This window comes from Erigeron canadensis, chromosome 7 (assembly GCF_010389155.1).
Source record: "Erigeron canadensis isolate Cc75 chromosome 7, C_canadensis_v1, whole genome shotgun sequence".
NCBI classification, from domain to species: Eukaryota; Viridiplantae; Streptophyta; class Magnoliopsida; order Asterales; family Asteraceae; genus Erigeron; species Erigeron canadensis.
Window position 1 is genome coordinate 28,122,058 of NC_057767.1, and position 21,190 is coordinate 28,143,247.

Sequence of the window (21,190 nt, forward strand, 5' to 3'; positions counted from 1 at the left end):
GTGTTTTATTTTGAGAAAAGGGGTTAAATTAGTTGAAACTTTAGTGGTTAGGGGTATTATACCCACCTAATTTGAAATGGGACGTGGCTAAGGGAGAAGGGGTCATCCAAAATTCAGATTATGACTCATAATTGTATTCTCTTTTCTCTCTAATCTTCTATTACCTCTTCTTTATATTCAAATCAAGTGAATTCAATTCACTTTTGTGAATTTATCAATTAAGCAAAGAATTCCTTAAGTGAATAACAATAATCTTCAAGAAGTAAAAATTTAAAGTTAGGGTTTATGTGTTGGAATATGGGGACCGAAAATTGAGAAGAAAAAGAGGAAGAGAGACTTTTGATTCAAGTTTAAATTATTGAATCTTTGAGGTATTGATTTCTTTAGTTTAATCTTGATTTCTTTTATTTAAATTAGGGTTCTTAGTTTTGCTATTTGGGGGTTTTGTCATTTGGGGTTTTCAAGTAAAACCCTAATAATTTGAATTGAGAAATTGATAGTTTGATTGAGGAAATATGTTAATAAAGAGAAACCCCCATAGCAAGAACCTTACATTTTGTGGTGTTTGGCTAGTAGATATAATATGAAGCTTTACTATGAGAATTTGATTTGTTTAAAAGGTGTTGAATAGCCAAACACCATGATGATAGCATTATGGTGAAATTTGTTAGATAATTATGAAAGAGTTGGGCCATTGAACTCATAAATACAAATGTGTTGAATTATGTTTAGGTGTTGAAGATCATTTTGTGGAAATTAATAGTCATATATTGTCAAATAGCCAAAATCAAGGTGAGTACATATGTTTGTATTTATAGGTGTGATATGGAGTTCATAAATGAATAATCACTATGATACCAATTATGTATGAGTTGTGTAAGACTAGTAGATGAATATGTACCTACTAGCATATATTGGCTTGGTGTAAGACTAGTAGATGATAATGTACCTACTAGCACATTTTGTATGAAAAACTAGTAGATGATGTACCTACTAGCATATGTCCTTGGCCAAGTAGAAAAGATATGATCAGGCTTTGTTTGTAGATGTTGTTTTGAATTGTAATTGAATGACTTAAATTGTTTTAAGTATTTAGTATTGTATGGATAGCATTGGTTATATTCATATGTATTCACTAAGCTTTATTGCTTATGTTTTAGTTGTTTAACATTTTTAGGAGTTGGTAGTAGTAGCAAGAGCAAGGAACCGGTCGGGTAAAGCTAGAGCGGAAGGTTTTGAAGAATTGGAAGGTTGACATCTTGGGTAATTCTTGTAGACAATCCCTTGGTACATTTTGGCTCTTGATACTTGTTTTTTTTAGTAAAACAAGTATATTATTATGTTTTGAAAGTCATGAGTTTTGTTGAATTATGTATGAAACTAAAAAGGGTTAAATCGCCCATTTGCCACTTTTGTTAACTACGGGCGAATGACCCGTTTGGTCGTTTTGATGTATATATCAATGGTTAAGGTTTTGGACCTATCAATTATGTTGTAATATATGATTTTACTCATTTTGGTGTTTTGGTTTAAAGAATTTGAACCATTGAAAGTGAAATATGGATTTTTGGCTAAAATGGAAATGTGCAGGTCGGACCATAAATTTACGGTCCCTGACCATAAATTTACGGCCCATTGATTTACATGGGACCGTAAATTTACGGCCCAGGGCCATAAATTTACAGACCTTGAAATTTTGAGTTGTTTTTAAACAGGAACGAAAAAAATCCAAGAGCAAATTACGGTGCAAATTTTACGGTTAGTTGTATTTAAGCTGTAAATTTACAGCCATGGACCATAAATTTACGGCCAGAACAAAAAAAAAATAAAAATCGTATTTTTCTTAAATGGAGTCGAGTCGTTTCACTAAGCTTAGTAGGGGTGGCATTTGACCGGGTATGGGCCGAGTTTAGGTACTCCCGGACCCGGACCCAGTTAAAAATCACCGTCTCATACCCAGACCCGAACCCGCCGGGTTCCCGTTTATTCACTAACCGCCGGGTAACGGGTTTCTCCGCGGGTAATCGGATATCCGTTATTAATACTATCTTTTGAAATTTTAGTCATAACATTTGTAGTATCGAGATGATTTGTAGCTAAAATAAATTTGGAACACTACTGATTAGTATTGACATTCATCTATTAATAAGTGAACTTTACTTTTGACTAATTTCTTGTTCCAACACTTTCACGTTACTAGATTTTGACATAATATCATAACGCATAAAATAAAATGCTAACTAGTTGCATGTCATTTCGATATAAACTATTTATTATATAAACATATTATTATTATATTATGTAGTATATACGGGTTCGGGGTGGGTTTCGGATATACGGGTTGGGTTCGCGGGTTTTCATTTAAAACCGACCCGGACCCAAACCCGCTATAATAATCAAAACCATTTCCATACCCGGCTCCAAACCCAGCCTAAAAGTATCGGGTTTCGGTTTTCCCCATCGGGTATGGGTTTATTTGTCATTCCTAAGTTTAAATAAAGTATGCGATACAGATCATTTTCCCATATTTATATACTCTTAATAATATAATATACTCCATAGATTGTAGCTATCAGTGTATCTCTGTCTATTATTACTATCACTATATCTATGAAAAATAAGAAGCAATACAAATCATAACTATATGTATGAAAAATAAGTAGCAATACAAATCATAAGAAAATGAAAAAGAAGACGTTGAAGATGATGATGACGATGATGACAATTGGGGGATTTCTAAATTGGGTTTTTGGATCTTCAAAAATACCAAGTGAAAAATGGTAGCCATTGTGGGGGTTACGACGGTAGTGGTGCGGTAATGCGAGGTGGTCAAATCGAACCTCAGGTGGGTAGTCCGGCTGGGTGGTGGCGGTGGTGGGGATAATGGAGATAAAGGTGTTGGGTCGTGATGATATCTCTTGTTGCCGTGATGAGAGATAAAGGTGCAGATGGCTTTTGGTCTGGTGATGAATGGACCAACGGTGATGACTAAAGGTGTGTTCCGGTGGAGTGTGGTGGATCTCAAAGGTCAAAAATTGATATTAAAGGTCAAACTTTTCGATGAGGTGGGATTTTTTCTTAGACATAAATAAGTTGCAATACTCATAGTACTTTTAAACCTCCTCACCCCATAACAACAAATGGGTTTTTATTAAATTAATATAGGTAGATATTTAGTAGTTTTTAGGTTAATTTTAAACTGTAAAAAACAATTGGGTTGTTGTGATGAAGCTTTAATGGCAACCGAGAAAGTATGTAACTTTGTAGAATTACAATACATGATAATTAGTGTTATTAATGGAATTACACTACAAGATTAATAATGTTGTAAACCTTTTGCCTGGATAGAAGTTTTCGATGGATGCATACGGGAGTCAATCTAAATCTAACAATAACTCTGTAAGTCTAAGACTGCACAATTTCATATATTCTATCTATCTATATCAATATATGTATATGTATGTATATATATTTATTTATAGATATTATTTATTATAAATCTGTAGTAATTTATTGATTTTCTTTTTTGCTTTGGTCTCCATATTCTTCTGTTGTAAATCAAAAATTCTTTCTGACGAAGAAGATGATGATTGATAAAAGATTGGGAGAAATTGGGTCAAAAAGACCAAAACACCCTCATGTGGTATGCATGTGAGGGGTTTAACAGCTAAAAGTAACGGAAGTTAGTGTTAGGGACTTGTGGCAATGAGAATAGAAAATCCAGGGACCATTTGCCAGGGAAAAAAAGCACAAGGGGCAAAATGCGAATATGACAAACCACATGGATCATTGTAACACTTTCTCTATTATATATGTTTGACATAAGTAATTGTAGCTTCAATTCTAATTGTCACTTTTAGTTAGAATGGTAAACTATGGTTTTTAATTAATCAAAGTTGTTTGGTTTTTTTTTCCAACAACGATTAAAGTTGTTAGAGTTCTGATTTTTAAAGGTATATTAGCGGTAAGTGCTATTTAAGAGTGTAAAATAACAGAAGTGGATATTAAAAAACTTCAACCAAAAATTATGAAATGAGTATCTTTATAATTTTAAAAAATAAATGTTTATTCAAACTAAAATCTTCCAAAATATTATATCAAATAATGTTTTACTTAGTTGTTCAAAATTAAAAGTTAGATCTTGCAAAATGTTCATGAAAATCTTAGGCAAGAAATACTCATTGACATTTTAACTACCTTAACTTTTTAACCTATAGTCAAGACCGTCTTTATGATAGTCACTCGACATGAAGTCATTGAAGCAAGGATTCGGCTCTTTAATTTAGAAGGCCCTAAATTTTTGTATAACTTTTGCATTTGTGTGTATGTTATTATGTGTAAAGTTCTTTTCTAAATATGGTTTATAATGCTAATTCTTGCATCATTATTCCTTGAAGTTACTTGTATTGTTGACCTGTTGTACAATTGTACATACATGTTACTTTATTCTTTTTTTTTTTTTGAAAAAATCACCATTTTCATGTTCATCTTGAAGAGGACAATGTAAAATTTTAAAAGTATTTACAAAAGTGTTGATAACCGACCATACATAACTTTTGAAAAGTACAGAACATGTATCAAGTAATACAGTATTATTTTTGTAGACTTGATAAATCTATAATCAATACCAATAGAGACAACCTGATAGTGAAAATCATGTAATTTTTAAAGTTTCATTGAAAAACGATTAAATTTGAAGTCATTAAATAGTGATGAACCCATAGTTTTATTCTGTTTAAATACACTTAAACAGTTAAAGTATCAATTTTATCAGTCGAAAATAAATTTGTTGCGTAAATTAAATAAAAGTTCTATTTAAGAATTTGTCTAATTCTTTTTTAGTATTCGTCCGCATATCACTTTGAGACAGTATATTTTCAGTTTCTCACAAAATAACCCGTAAACGTTAAGAAACAAAAATGCTTGCCATTCTCACAAAAGGATGTATGCATCATCATCAGCACCTAATATATGTACAAAATTGTTTTTTTTTTAAATTAAAACGGAAAGTTGGTTGCTTTTCTGGTAAAAATAAATGTAAAGTGCATAACTTTATCGTGTATTGTCTTCGTACACCAACCATATTTGAGATGACTAGTACCTGATAACGAATATGATGTTCTGACCCTTTTTTCGCTATTTTTGTGAGGACAAAAAGGCATAGTTTACCCAATTCTAGCTGCTAGCTGTGTTTGCTAGCTTGATAGATTGTCATTGATACGTACAACCTAAACGAAAATCAAAAGCAACCAAAATGTCGGGTGTGTGTGAAAAGCTAGTCTTTTCAATACAATGTGAGGTCTTTCATTTCTCGGCTCTCATTTATAATTTATGGATAATATCAAAAGCATCCATAGATATATAAATTGATATAAATTGAAATCCTCTCAACTTGATTCAATTTTATATCAAAAGTTAGATTGTCTTTTAACCATTGGATATCCAATGGTTGAGATTTAAATATCAAATTTTAATCTTAATCATTAGATTTAATATAATGGTTAAAGTTCAACTTTACCTATATATATATATATATATATATATATGAAAAAGTGAATATAAGATTGTCCGGCACCTAAGCTTAGGCATGGAACCCCTCACATACTAATATTTTATTATTAATTGTTTAATGAATAAATGTCTGGTCCCTATGATTTTTATGGTTTAAAAAATTAATATGTGAGTGTCCGGTTTAAAAGATAAAATGAGAACCAATAAAAGGTCGAGAACTGAGAGAACCAATCTTAACCACAAAATAATTTAATCAAAGGCTACAATTAATTGTGACATTTAATTAATTAAAAGAAATTTAATATAACATTTATTAATGGAAAAGGGCAATTTAGGAATTTTCTCTTAATTGATGCCAACATAAACGTAAACACAGTTACATATTTTGTTTTCTCTTTTACACAAAATTTTGATCTATATGTTTATTCTATTTTTAATATCACTAAAAAACACATGAAACTCCAAACAAACATTTACGAGTAATAGTTTGCACTGATATCACCAACTCATTCTACTCCGACTTTTGATCCAGCACGAGTCATACACCATAACCACTACACAAGTGGTTTAATAATAGACAAATGTTGATGCTTTGAATTACTTAATTATTTTTTTATTTTCTTATAACTATTTACACATATATATCCAAAAATTTAGAAAGATTGTATGTATAAAAACATACGTGAACATAAAAAATACATATATACACACATGTAATTATTAATTATTAAAAAAATAAAAATATGTACAGTTGTACACATGTATGATTACACATGTACACATATGTAATTATTAAATATTCACATAATGTCAAACTTGTTCACATGTGTACGTACACACTCGTCAGTTGTAAAATTAGTAAGACATTTGTATGTATTAGTACAAAATAAAACTTTTGGATAAAACTACAATTCGTGGCTAGATATGGTGGACAGTAAACATAGATTCATTGAATTAATATGTATATCATCACATCAGTTTTGTTTTAACGAAAATGGTGGCTTGTGGATGAAAAAACGGTTACGATCAATTCTTTTAATTAATATATAAAAAAGTTAGTTTCACTATTTTACCCTTTCAATTAAATAGTTTATTTTAAATTAAAAAAAAAATGATTGGTTTAGATTTAGTTCTCGCAGTTCTCGACCTTTTGATGGTTCTCTTTATAACTGGGCTCTCTCTCTCTCTCTATATATATATATATATAAAGAAAAGGGAATATAAGGTTGTTTGGCGCCTAACTTTAGGTGTGAAAATCTCTCACATATTGCGTTGATACGATGACTACCTCTTTGGAACTCTCGACGTATTGGAATTTAATGTTATTATTATTTTGTTATAGGGATTATTACCTATGGATGTAGCTAACTATGCCTAATTGTCTATATGTTATGTAAAAATTTTGTAAAATGTTTGTGTAATGATAGTTTATATGGTTGTCACATATATCCGGATACGTCCAATAACCAATATTTGTAAGTTCATTACATTACATAGATATTTTACAAGATTTTTACGTAATATAGACATCTTGTCATAGTTAATTACATTCACAGATAATAAGGCGTCTGGTAACCCGACCACCTTTTTGGTAATCCAACCAGACTTTTTGCAGCGACCCTGACACGGGGCCCGCTTTTATTCTGCCATATTTACCATTATAGACATGGGGGCCAGCACTTTTTTCACTTTTTGCAGCAACCCTCGCTGCAAAGTAGTAGTGGTCGAGATACCAAAAAATAGTGGTAGGGATATGGGGGGTGGATAATAATCCTTATACTCTATTTATGGTTTTATAGGGGTGTGTGGGGATTGCTGACATTGATAAGCTGAGATTTTTGTGAAATTTAGTGATATAAGTGGTTAGGTGTGACGAGTCTCTATATTGAGGACGAGACACTAATACATTAAATTTTAATGCAATCGGTCGAAGATGGTCCCAAGTTTAAATCTGAGTTTTGACATTTAACTACTGACTTGAAAAAAAAAACTAACTGTTAACAACTATATTTGCCCGTTGTGGAAGAAAAAATAAACTGATACAATGGTTAAGTGCATGATAAGGGTTATTTGCCCTTTATTTAGTTATTTTACTTCATCTATTTATATACTTTCCTCTGAAGTTTATTTATTCACATATTCACATCTACCAAGTATTTAGCGTGAGTGCCAAAAGCATTATATGAAGGTTTTAAAGAAGTAAAGATCCCACTTACTCCAAAATTCACGGGAATAAATTAAGTTTCCGTTTCAGCCCAAATATTAATACGTTCAGTTAAGTTCTATTCTTCTGAGCCCAGACTTGATTGAACTTCTCCAGGCCCAAATAATAAACTAACCAAGAAAGCCTATATAGTTAAATGATGGAAATTGGAAAAGATCCAAAGAAAAAAGCCTTTTACATTATTAGACAACTAGGTGGTTTGACCTTTCTAAAACATCTGTGTTTTTCGTAAAAAAAAGGCAATAACACACACCATCATAAACCCAAAAAATGATGTAGGAAATAACATTTAAAAACATAAAAGTTATAAAAAACCAAATATTTACAAATATAGTTCTGAAAAAACAAGAATAGCAAAATAAAAAAACAACAAAACAACAAAAGTATTCGGATAGTTAAAAAACAAAGAAAAAAATTAAGATTTTGGACTAAATCAAAAAGAAAACATAAGTGGAGGGGACAAACTGTAAACTTCTGAAATCTTGAAAACATATGTCTATACATTTGAAAATTTTGAAGAATAAAAAAAATGGCAAGGAGAGGACTTCAAAGTTCAAACCCCAAATCTCTAGGATAGGAGGTAAAGGGCATACCGCCCCTTCTATAGACTACTTTGCTTATATTTTTGTAAACAAAATATATATCTTATCTGTGTTTTTGACGCAAAAGATAAAATAATTACTGTTTACATCCTATTGTTTTATTAAAGTATGTAATGTTCAAAGAAGTAAGGGTGTGTTTGGTTTGTAAAATGGTTTGATAATGAGGGGGAATTGGGGATAGCTCTAAAAGAGAAATAGGAAAGTGAAAAGGGTACGATAGTTTGATAAATTTGTTTGTTTAACAATTGAAATTGAGTTTTGAAGATTATCTACCAATTTATATATAACAAGGTCCTAAATTTATTGCTAAATAAATAGGAACTCTTAGATGAATTTCATCTTTGATTTAGAACCATTGGATTAAATTAATCAAAACCATTGGATTAAATTAAATTATTTCATCTTTATCGAATGACTATATTAATAGTTATATTTTTTATGATTAGACAAAATATTAAATAATTATATACTCGTATAATGAAAAGTGTAAATTAGTGGTGAAAAGCAAAAAAATGTAAGTTATAATTTTCAAATATACACTTCTTAATTATTATGATATACCATAAATAAATAATATATCCCTTTTAAATAAATATTAATGATGAAAAATGTATTTTAGTGGTGGAAAGCAAAAAGTGTAAATTATAATTTTCAAATATACCTTTATTATTTATTATAATATACCATAAATGTCATAAATAAATAATAATATATAAATCCTTCAAATCTCAATGACAAAAATAATGCCCGAGCTTATGAAAGATCAATAAACCAAATTTATATATAAATCTGCGTGTTGAAAAACTAAGTTAGCCAAAATTCTCTAAATCCTAATCATTATTACATTTTTATTACATTTTCTTTCACTTAGGTTATTTTTATATAACTATTAGATTATTATCATCATGACTTTCAAAAGAGACATACGTTTCAAAAATATTCATTTGTTTGATGTACCTAATTTACGTGAGGTGAATTTAACTTTTATTACTTTAGAAGTAGTAATTTTTTTAAACGACATAGTATTCTATCACTATTTTTAAATTACACAAAAACTTGAGATTGAACACATAAATTCCAAAAAACTTCGAATTAATCTACCCAATAAATTTGAAAACTGAATTCGAATGTAGGTAGATCCTTTTAAGGCGAAAGATCTTACCAACAAAAGTTTATCTATATATATCATGAGACTTAAAAAATAAAAGTATGATGACTCAATTTTAAAATATATAATTACATGATTGAAAAATAAACATTTTCAAACAAAAGAAAATAATATATAATCATATGAGCAAAGTTAAATTTTATTGTTAAGCATTATCAATACAACAGATTAAAAAGTATAAATTAGCTTATGCATCTCAAAATAAGTGTTAGATTTATATTGTTTTTAAAAGCTACTAAGTTATCATGGCTTTACAAATAAAAGTAAAAAAAAAAATCTAACAAAAATGAAAAAAACATATTTATATAAAGAAAAAGTTATTTTATAAATAAGCTTAATCATCATTATATAACGCATATATCAAAAATATCAATTTGTTTCTTGTATTTTTTACGTGGGGTTCTTTTATATTTTTGGATATCTTACTATAAGTTTTTTTTGTCCTCCATGGACATTATCCTATTTTTTTAATTATCTTTAAAATAGTATTTGGAATTTAAAATCATATTTTGAGTAATTAATTATTTTATAAATTTTAAATTAGTAAGTACATTGTATTAAAATTCATAAAAGCTTATGTATATATATCTTGGGATTTAAAAAGTAAGAGTATGATCACTCAATTTTATGTAAACTTTATTAGAAATGTCATGTGACCTTATTAGATAGATATATATTGAAGTTTAAAGTTTACAATTTGATATTTATACTATATTGTAAAGCAAATAGTCTCTTGTATAAAATTTTAGGTTTTAACATTTATTTTCCCAAAATGCTCATCCTATCTATTCTATATTTACTTAAAATAACTATAATACTCACTCTCTCTACTCAAATTTCAACCACTCATTTTTTCCCTCTCCTCCATAAATCATTTAATTCCTCTAATTCATTCAAAAGCTTTATCTTAAAAACCATACATCGATAAATTATAAAAATTATATGGGTGTTCTTAAAATTTTAATAATCTTTCATTAGAGAGGTCATTCGATATACTTTCGGCGAATTTTTAAATATGATGGTGGAGTCTTTATGTCTAAGGGCGAAGCCCGTCAGGTTGATCACCTCATCACCGCCACCACCGTTACATCACCACCCCGCCATAACCTCCATCACGCCGCAACGCGCGAATACCTTGTATACAAATAAGAAGATAGTATATTTTTCCATCGTTTTATTACTATATTAAATAAATAAACATGTTTTAATTATATTTAATTTTATATCATTATTTGACAAATATATAATCAACAGATCTCACAAATCATAAACAATAAAATCATTTCCAAAAAAAAATATTGTCATTATTCAACAAATAGTATTTAAATAGTATTAATTTTAGATCATTATTATACAAAAATATAACATACAAACTTTACTAACCATATTTGGTACAAAATATGTTTTTAAATATAGTCTCATCATATTAACACATATTTAATCTTTAATTATTATGAAAACTTAATATGTTTATTTCGTATATTATGCAGGAAGTTAATCTAATTTTAACGGATATGTTTGACACAAAAGCTTGGAATTGGATTTATAGTTAAGGGCTAAGGGCTGGAGCCTGAGGTTGGGACTAGGGGCTGGGGTTTTTTTTTCAACTCTCTTCCTACGAGCTTTTATATTAAAGACCTTTTGGAGCTTTTAGGAGTTTTTCAGGACTGAGGCTTTTGATTTCTTATATATATTACCAAACAGGGCTATAATTTTCAAAGGAACTTATTTTTAAAAACTAAGGGCTTTTAAGCCCCTAAAAGCCCCTTACCAAAGAGACCCAACATATAATAATGCGAAAGATATAATATCAAATGGAATCGACAAATTAGATAGAGATAGAGAAACAAATGCTAAGAAAATTTAAAGGAAATAATAACCTCAGTCCCACAAAAGCCGAAAAAATGACCATTTTCACATTTTGTCCAATTTTTTTCGAGTTTGTACATAAAACCATCAAAATCGTAAAGAGCTTTGTGAGGCTTGCCAATCTAAACGCTACCCCCTTTGAACCGTACTTCCTCTTCCATTTCTTTCAACCCGCAAAAGGTGAGTTTTTCTCTACATTATCAATATAGTGTAGATGAAAATACATATGAAGTTGAAATAGACAGTAAAACATTTCATTTCAATTTTTCAGCTAGCCTTCAATATACATCATAAATTTTTTCCATCTATCGCTTTCTTTCTTTATTTCAGTATATCTATACATATACATCATACATATTCTATTTTGGTAAAAAAATATTGAAACTATACTAATTTGATAAACAATTGGGTTTAGTGCGCCAAAATGTAATAAACTATGCCTAAAATGTTATAGTGTGCACAAACTAAGCCCCAACTTTTATTTTATGCAGGAACTTGTAAAAAATGTTTATATCAAGCAAAATGCATACGTGACAACTCATATCAGCTACGTGGCACCCCATATCAGCTGTCACGTGTAAGTTTTTGATTGGCCGGTCATGCTTTTTGTATGATATCAACATTTTTTACTAAGTTCGTGTATAAGATAAATGTCAAACGTAGTTCATGCACACTATAACTTTTTTGGCATAGTTCGTTACATTTCGATGCACTAAACTCTAAATAGTTTTATCCACTACACTAGTTTGGAAAAAAAAAACTCCGCAAAAGGTCATTTGTTTTCTATTAAGTATATATTATAATAAAATTAAGCTGTGGTGAGTCCCAAAGATATAAAGGATAATAGGATATGGTATATCTCGCCTAAAACATCTTTTTGAGCAAGAAAATGATAAATATATTTAAAAAGTTGTCTAAAAATCAATCTAAAACTTCAAAACGTTGATATGTGTATTCCACTAAATTTTGTTCTTAATCTTATCCCTTGAATTTTCAAATGTCATCATTTTATTATTAGACATATCTTTAAGCACATTAATTAGATTGATTTATCATTATCAGTTAAAAAATCCTCTTAAATATATGGTCTTGATATTTGTTAAAATTAAAATATGAAATTAGGAGAAAAAAATTACAAGTAGTAAATTACACTTGTCGTAATTTTAAAAGGATATATCATAATTGAAACTTTGGAAAGACTTAATTATTGTTTTGGGACTCAACAAGGTTGGATGAGAGGTTAACATTTTTACATTTGTAAACAATGGTCAATGGTTCTATCTTCTCCTTGTAAATCTAGTAACATTTTTCTATTATAAATATAACTTGAAAGCAACCATCATTATATGGGTAAGAGTGTATACATATTAACCTTCTAATTCAATGTAAAGATATTATAAGCTATTTAAATTCTTTTCGTGTGACAGTGAACCATCCAGGTAGGTAGTTGGCTCAGCAGCCTGCTTGCTTAGTTTTTTTTCTTTTTTTTTTTCCGTTTTTTAGTAACTTGCTTTTTTGGATTATATATTATTATTTTTAGGGTGTTAAGGTTTTAGTGTCTCACACTTTAAATACTAAATCTTTTGAAACTTTTTATTTTTAACATTAAAGTTTTATGTTTGATAATTCATGGTTTTTTACCATTAAAGTTTTACGTTTTAAGCTTCTAATTTTTTCTTTCAAGATACTTTATAACTTTTCACTTCGCCATCAAAGTCTTATTTAAAGATTTACATATTGTTTAAGGATATGGTTTTTTTTAATGGTAACCGTAAACATGTTAAAATTAATGACCCGTATTTCCAATCGTTTTAAAACAAAAAATGCTAGAGAAATCTTCCACGGCGGCCCAAAACCCGAGAATAATACGTACTCCGTATTCGAAACATCCAGGGGCATCTAGCCTTTCTCTCGAGTCTCGACACAGGCGGCCCATAAAGAAAAAATGAGTATTTCGGAAAAGGTAAGTATTACCATTGTTAAACTAATTAATCGCGTATTATTTATATATATGTTATAGTAGCTTGTTAGTAATTTAGTTTTAGTACTGTGTAATTATTTTTGAATTTTGTTCGTGAATTGTGAATCCAATATCTGTAAAGGTGTATACTGTTTAATTAGGTTTTAGGATTTTGTTTTGTGTTTGTGTTATTTTTTATATCTCCAAGGTCCAAACTGTTAATTGTGTACCTGAATTCAAAGTGTTCATTAATTTAGATTTCAAGCTCAAAACCAAGGTGGAATTCCACACAAGGTCAAAATTTGATAAAACCAAAAATAATCTATATTACGATGTTTCTTAACTAAACTGCAGAAAAGCAAGCATACGCCGTTTGTTTAAATGCTTATATCCATGTTTTAAGGTTCTTGTTAAGACAAGTATTACCTTTTTGAGGTCATGATGAAACCAAAAACTTGCCTAATAGAGGTAACTTTGTTGAACTTCTAGAATGGTTAGCCGGTCGATGTGATGTAGAAACTCGTGATGTGATAAAGAAGGCTCCTATAAATTGTCAAATGAATGTGGTTTTACCCAAAAAGAAAATTTGCATTCTTCTGTTAAGGTAACTGTTTTAGGTTATTTTGCTATTTTTAGTAGACAAGTTAGGTGGTGCCGTGGAAAGGTTTGTTGACATAAGAAAATTGACGATACTTCATTTTTATACTTATAAAGGAAATTTTACGCGATGATGTCGGAATAAATTTGAGTCACACTAGGATCAGAGAACAAGGTTATGAAGGAACTAGTAACTTGAGCGATGCATTTGATGGTTTGAAAATTCTGATTATCAATGAAATGAAATGAACTTGCTTTGTCATTGTTTTACTTCCCAGCTACAATTAGCACTAATGTTTGTTGCAAAGGCTCGCACCAAAGTTAATGATATGTTTGTTTTGGTTTCAAGGTTGTAAAACATCATTGATGCTTCTTATAAGTGGCGTGATGCTTAACTACTTTGAAAGTGCATAAAGAAGCTTTAATAATATTTAATTAACTTTGATTTGAGTCTTTGCAACCAACACTTAGCTAATTGGAATTCTAGCATGAAACAATAAACAAAGTATGCAAAGTAATTTGCTTTATTGATAATTAAGGTTTTCAAACCATTAAATGGATCAATAATGTTACTAGCTCCATCATAACTTTGTCCTCGGATCCTAGTATAACTCAAAATCATACCCTTTATCATTTCATAAGTTGTCGCTTTTAATGATAAAATTGAAGTTTCATCAACCTTATTTATGCAAATAATATTTTTCACAACTCCATCTTTACTATTCACAAACGGCAAAATCAATGCGATTTTCTCACAAGATATATCACGTGGCTCAACCACTAGAATAGCAAAAACTCCATCTCCAAGTTCTTTTAGATTAACCTTTGCACATGAACGCAAATTCCCATTTGGATGGAACCACATCTTATTTAAGAAATTGTTGGATCCTTCTTTTTAGCATACTGAGTTACTGCGTCACATTGTTCAGTTATCGATTATAGAGTTCAAGAAAGTTTTCTCTTTAGGCAAATCTTTAGTTCATCGTGATTACAAGAAGCTAATCTTTGTCTCAACAAGATTTCAACAACATTGATAGTGAGTTAGTCGTTGTCTTAACAAGAATTTAACAACATTGATAGTACCATTTCAACGAATAACATATACCCTTTTTATAGCTTTAGTTTGGTCAGAAAATGCTTTCGTGATGGATTGTTTTTGGTTCATCAAATTTTGACACTTTTTAATAGCTGTCTTGTGTGGGAGAAGATCTTCCATTTCGTATACCAAGCTTTAAATCTAAATGATACAAAGTAATCAGATCCACCTTGTTTTCTTATTAGATAAGTAAATAAGCAGAATAAGACATCTTCGTTTATGCTATACACCAACCATTATACTCATCAAACTTCCATGAACTTTTTTTATTTGCAACGAAACAAGAGAAATAAGAGTTGGATTCATGTACAAATTTTAAAAATTCATGCAAATTTTAAGGAGCCCTTAATCGGCAACAGATAGAGGAGCATTTTTTCAATCACATAGTTTGGGCTTCTAGAATATGGCACCCTTTTCTATTTGATTGTTTTGAAAGGCCCAATTCTTTGGGATTTCCCTATTGGTCCAGGTTATTCGGACACTTATAATGTATGAGAAAGAGTATTGACACCAACGTGAGAGGTTAAGAACAAGTATGTGAGGAAAAGTCAACGTTGAAAAGTGTAGGTCAGTAGGTGGTTTGGGTGCTAAAAGCAAATCTTTTTTTCCAGACACAAATTCTCTACAGTGGACCTGGAGCTACAAGTGCCTCTAAGGCTTATAACACTCTTAAGATTAAGGTCACTTTGCAATATTCTACCTTCTAATCTGAGATGTATGCCACATCCCTTAATTACCCTATTTCGGGTATCATGTCCTGTTTGACCTGTAGATGTACGCAACATCTTTAGTACGGCTGCATCGTATCTTAACAATATGCACCTCACCATGGTCCATGGTTACACCAAAAACGAATATAAAAGTATAGTCATACTCAAATAGACCTCCACACATTTATCCCATTGTACCCTCCCTGCATCATTGTAGCAAATAGATTAGAGATACGATCATAGAATCACCTTTCTTATAGTGATAAAGAATCCGAATCCTTATCATCATAGTGATCAGAATATCAAAATTAGTAATAGACGTTCCGAAAGTGTTAATTTGTGGTGCTACTTATATTTTTCAGTAGTAAAATCTAGGTGGGTATCTTTCTGTGTCCTTGTTTCTAAAATAGAAGGTACAATAAAGTAGCATCTCTTTGATTATAATTTGTGTTTATGTAGAATACACAGACAGTTCTAATACTGTTTAAACTTTCTTTACATAAAATACGAGTTATTATAGCAACATTGTCTTATTCCAGTATTCACTTTTTGTTTTTGCACCTTTAGCAAAGTTGAAAATATACAAATCTTGTAAAAGTACTTATTGGTTTTGGTCCTGGATTGATTCACCTTCTTTTGGGTTTCACTTGGCAAGTTGCAAAAAAACGCATATAGAAAGTGGTTAGGTTAGTGACTTCACCATTTTTTGGACTGTGGGTGGGGACTAAAGCTAAATAATGAATATTCTATTGTTATGTGCAAGTGGGCTGGTTTTGGTTCTTGTGCTTTACTGAGCTACAGAATTGGCAATCAGATTTTCATTGCAAAACATACACATTCTTTTGTGCATATTAATACAAAATGTTTGATTATTTAATCAGATGTCTTATTGTGAGTATAGTTTAATTGCAGATTTGTTTCTTTATGTCATAATTTGCTTTTTAGTAGGAGTGAAATCTAACTCTTGAGAGCCCGAAAAGCTCTCTGAGCCGAAGTGTAAAGGGTGTTAAAAGATGTCTTATACGGATTATTTGCTTTATTTACTTTGGATAATTAAAATGAATGTTAATTTATGTTTGTATCGTGACAGAGTTGGAGTTACAACTTCTAGGCGGGCATGAGACGAGTCGATTATGATAACCCAAAGTGATAACAGTCCTTTGAGCAGGATGCACAATTATAACAGGTGTTCGGGTGGTTAGTCTATTTTAGAGCTTATTAGTATTTGGATTTAACTTATTTTCGATAAGCCAAGATTTTGTGTCTTATACCCAAGTTTATTAACTTACGAGTATTATGCAATTGGGCAAACTGCAAAATAAGGATAATAATTTTACCACTTTTTCCTGTGAAATGGAACATGTTTTGAACTTTTGATTGTATTTATCAAATATCTTTTTGATAAATATGAATAATTTGATAAATGTAGAGGTTGCATCGGTGTCTCATACCTAATGCTTTGAAGCTATAAACACCAATCAAATTTTATTTTTTTCTCTAACTGATAACATTAATATATTTACAAGGCATCAGTCAAACCTCGTAAATCAAAAATTCTGATATTTTATATGAGCAAGGGTTATGTTTTAATAAACTAACAAATCTATTCCACCATCACCAATAAGCTTTGTTATTTCTTACTAATATTTTATTTCATGAACAAGATATTTCAGAATTTCATTAAAACCCATTCCAACAATAATTTTAATCTGTGCATCGCCTGCGATGCGTCTGACGACAGGACCCAATGTGGATATTGAAAGTGACAAAGGATTTGGTGTTGTCGAAGGGAAGACACGGGCCAGGGGTGTTGTCGAATGAGGGGTAGGAGATGATGAAAATGGGACCGGGGACGATAAATCTGAAGAAGAAAGGGTCATTTGTGATATGCGAGTGTCATGTGGGCATATAACGAATGAGTTATCGAGTCATAAATTGAATAACGATGTTTCCCTTTTTGTTGAGAAGTGAACAAAATATGATTTACAGACTGAGCGGATGGTCTAAAAGTTATGACTACCAATAATTTGTTGCAACTTGCAAAAGACATAGATTGCTGATTTTGGTAGTTCCTCTTTACAAAAAGAAGTATTCAAAGGCTACTAACAATTATTGATTTTGTATTTAATTGTGTTACATTAATGAATTATTTGAAGATTCTTGAATGAGATGGAAATAGTTGTATTTGATTCTTTCTCCCAATCAAGATGGTATTATATTATAGTTGTATCCATACTTTACACCAGTGTTGACTTTTGCACTATTTTGACTCTTTATTTTAAAAATAAAACCCATACTCAGTTTTTAAAAGCGTAGAATCTATTTACTAATGCAATTCTAAGTTAGATATAACACCTGTTTATAATCACTAAGTTATCTTTACAAGTTCCAATCATTTGAAGAAGTGTTTTTGCCATTTTCTAGTGGAATTGGTAGGTCAAACTCTTAAAAGAAAAAAGGTCAAAATCTAATGATCCAAGGCACTGATATCATAACAGTAAAAAGTCTTTCCTCATTTTCAAACGGAGAGAAAGAATTGGACACATCTTTTTGACTAAGAACAGTACACCAAAAAGGTTTAAGGACAGAAATTAGTGCATAAGAATCTTGATTTGTACAAGAATAAGTATGCTTTTTAGCCTGATCATTAATCAAGGATAACCAGGATACTTACAAGGATGCTTCATGTTGGAGGAATATTGGTGGATCAACCATCGATATAGTCAAATGTCGACGAATACAATCTTGGATTAGGTTCTCTAAAGATAGATTGTGATGCTCGAAAAGTTATTATTAAAAGTGGATACAAATATTAATCTAGTCGTACAATACCAGATTAACATTTGTAAGTCAAGCAAGTACAATACCAACGTAACGCGTGCCCATTAACTTTAACTTGTTTGATAGATCAAACTCTTGCTTAATTAGCTTCTAGAGCGCAACAAAAGTACACATAATCCATACACTAATCTCTTTTCAAGAGCTATAACCGAATGCTAAACTACTAAAATATTCACATTACCACAATAGAAATCTGAAAAAACACCATGAAAAAGACCAATAATAACTATCCCAATCAAAACAAGAAAAGAAAAGAAACCGTTGTCGCACAAAAAGTTTTTCAGTGAGGGTAATGCACCGTCGGTTGCATCTGAAAAACCATATTATCAGGCACACCGTATGATTCATGTACAAAACCATCACCACCACCAAACGCGTTGCCTCCATATCTATTTGACATGAATAAATTCCCATTTCTTTGGCTAAATTCCATGGCTGCAGTTTCACTATTAGGCTGATTCCATTGAAACTTGCATTGCTCTGGTGAATCGGTTGTTTTATATTCCGGTGAAGACAAGTTGTTTTCTTGAAGATTAACTGTCGTTATATCATGAATGCTTGCTCTTCTCTTATCTTTTCCACCCGATAGCTGTCGAATGAAATACTTCTGGGCATGACTTGCAACTTGAGTTGGTGTTCTAGTCACCACAAAATTTCTTGAAATGTTTCTCCAATCTCCTTTTCCATACTTTTTCAACCCCAACAAAAACAGTCTGTTATCAAATCCCAAAAAATACCTGTGTCAGGAAATCAAACTAGAAGAAAACTTTTCTTTTAACAGCAAATATAATATATCTTAATTACACCAATTAATACTAATCTACTCCAGGCCAAGATTTGACCCTTAGTCTTTACTCCAAGAGGCATAGTCTCTACCAACTGGGCTAGTTTACATTGGCAACTAAAGCAAACTCCTCATTAGCATTTTAACTAAATTAAATCACTTCCTAGCTCATAAATTTAAACTTTTCCCTAAAATCCATCTAATAGACACATGTCAAAAGATTATACATGTGATGTGGACTTTTTTAAATGTACTACTTTTGACAAGTGTCAATTTGAAGGATTATGAATAGATATAATCATTATTTTACAAGAAGTAAAATGAGAAATTAAACTTACTTATGTTCTTCTTCAGTCCAAGGAACACCTTTTTTTCTTTCGTGTTCAAGAGGCCGGCCCGCGGCCACTACAGTCATAGCAGTGGCCGCGGTGGCCAATGATCTCTTCCCTAGAGATCCGTACCCATCAAATTCCGTATTACTTCCCCACTCTAAAGTGAATGAGGAAGTACTACAATTATATCCATATTTCGGATAAAACCCGGCTTCAATGCTACTAACATCATCTTCCAATTCCTTGTATTGTCTCATAACATCTGCTACGGATTTCCCGGGAACCATTTGTGCCACCAGCTGCCACCTGTCAGGCGTGTCCTTGTCAAACTTAGCCAAAGCATCTTCAAATAATTTGTTCTCAAGAGGAGTCCAAATTTTGCTCTTTATACTATCTTCCATCATCCAACTTGAAGAAGAATTTGACATGTATGAAGTTGTTGATGGTGCAAGTGTTACACTTTCCCACTTCATTGAAATCCAAATCTACTATACAAATAATTCACACTAAAAAAATATATAGTTTTTTTTGTTTTTCTAGGATTTTGGAAGAAATGTGAGAGGATTTTACAATGGTAACATGTTGGTTAAATCAAGAAGTATTTAAATGAAATGAAAATACGAGTAAGATAGAATAAGAATAGCTTCTTTTTCTTTTTGTTTGCCTCCAAAGCCAACCACTTAACTACCCAAAAGAATCTTTAAAAGTACCACCTTTTCAAGATGAAAGAAAAATACTTCCCAAAAGATAGAAATGTTTTAGAAGTATCAAGAAAAGTAAATCCACTCTCTATTTCTCTCTTTCTATGTTACTTCTTTCAATTATAGTAGAAAGAAGATTTTAGATCTAAACCCATATGTATTAGTGTTTCTAATGTTTAAAAGAAGAGGGTGTTGGTTGCTTCAAGATTGGCAAAATCTTGAAATCCCAATAAGGAAAGAAAGCACAATAGTGAATGAGTTCACTAAAAAGGATGATAATAATTCCTCAAAAGCTGGAAATGGAAAAGAAATACAGAGCTGAGTTTGATGTTGAAATTCTAGGGACTTTGGGTTGTGTGAAGTGAGAAAAGATTGGTGGTTATTTCTCCTTTTCTCTGAGCAAGCAAGAAAAGGGGAAATGAGTAGAAGCATTCATACCACACTTCAAGAAATGATATCAAGCCTAAAAGTTAGCTTAGAGAAAGAACAACAACATGGGTGGTGGGGGAGAGTTGAGGAGAAGGTGGTGAAATTTGATTGGATGAGAGGGTGCTTTGCAGACTATTAGACATGCTTACTTACTATTTTAATAAGCACTCTCTTTCCCATGTTACATTATGTTGTTGGAAATTGGTGTTATATTATTTATTTTATAATGTGCTTAAATATGCTTAATATTTATAAAACTAAGCAATAGTTAACCAGTTATGGTTTCATCTGGTTATAAACCTTTACTTGTCATAGTTTCTTCTCTTTAGCTAGCATAGAAAAGGATAAATATAATATTATATGATT

General features: G+C 30.8%; 1 protein-coding gene and 2 long non-coding RNA genes across 4 annotated transcripts; 2 read left to right on the forward strand and 1 right to left on the reverse strand.

Annotated features, from left to right (window-relative positions):
* Nucleotides 1-2,557: 2,557 nt before the first annotated feature.
* LOC122609576 lies at nucleotides 2,558-3,863 on the forward strand. The gene is made up of 3 exons (XR_006325336.1): nucleotides 2,558-3,065; nucleotides 3,352-3,399; nucleotides 3,584-3,863. It is a non-coding gene; the product is annotated as an uncharacterized LOC122609576 (long non-coding RNA).
* Nucleotides 3,864-13,229: 9,366 nt separating this feature from the next.
* Nucleotides 13,230-17,939, forward strand: LOC122608532. Of its 2 annotated transcripts, none has more exons than XR_006325241.1 (3): nucleotides 13,230-13,337; nucleotides 16,828-16,934; nucleotides 17,479-17,939. It is a non-coding gene; the product is annotated as an uncharacterized LOC122608532 (long non-coding RNA). The 2 variants fall into 2 exon arrangements; XR_006325240.1 differs by having other exon boundaries at nucleotides 16,828-16,923.
* A 702-nt stretch (nucleotides 17,940-18,641) lies between these two features.
* On the reverse strand, nucleotides 18,642-20,949 carry LOC122608460 (transcription factor DIVARICATA-like). The gene is made up of 2 exons (XM_043781567.1): nucleotides 19,701-20,949; nucleotides 18,642-19,291 (listed from the first exon to the last, which is right to left on the reverse strand). Exons 1-2 carry the CDS (start codon nucleotides 20,165-20,167, stop codon nucleotides 18,859-18,861), a joined length of 900 nt encoding a protein of 299 aa, XP_043637502.1. The 5' UTR covers nucleotides 20,168-20,949; the 3' UTR covers nucleotides 18,642-18,858.
* Between the last annotated feature and the right edge of the window lie 241 nt (nucleotides 20,950-21,190).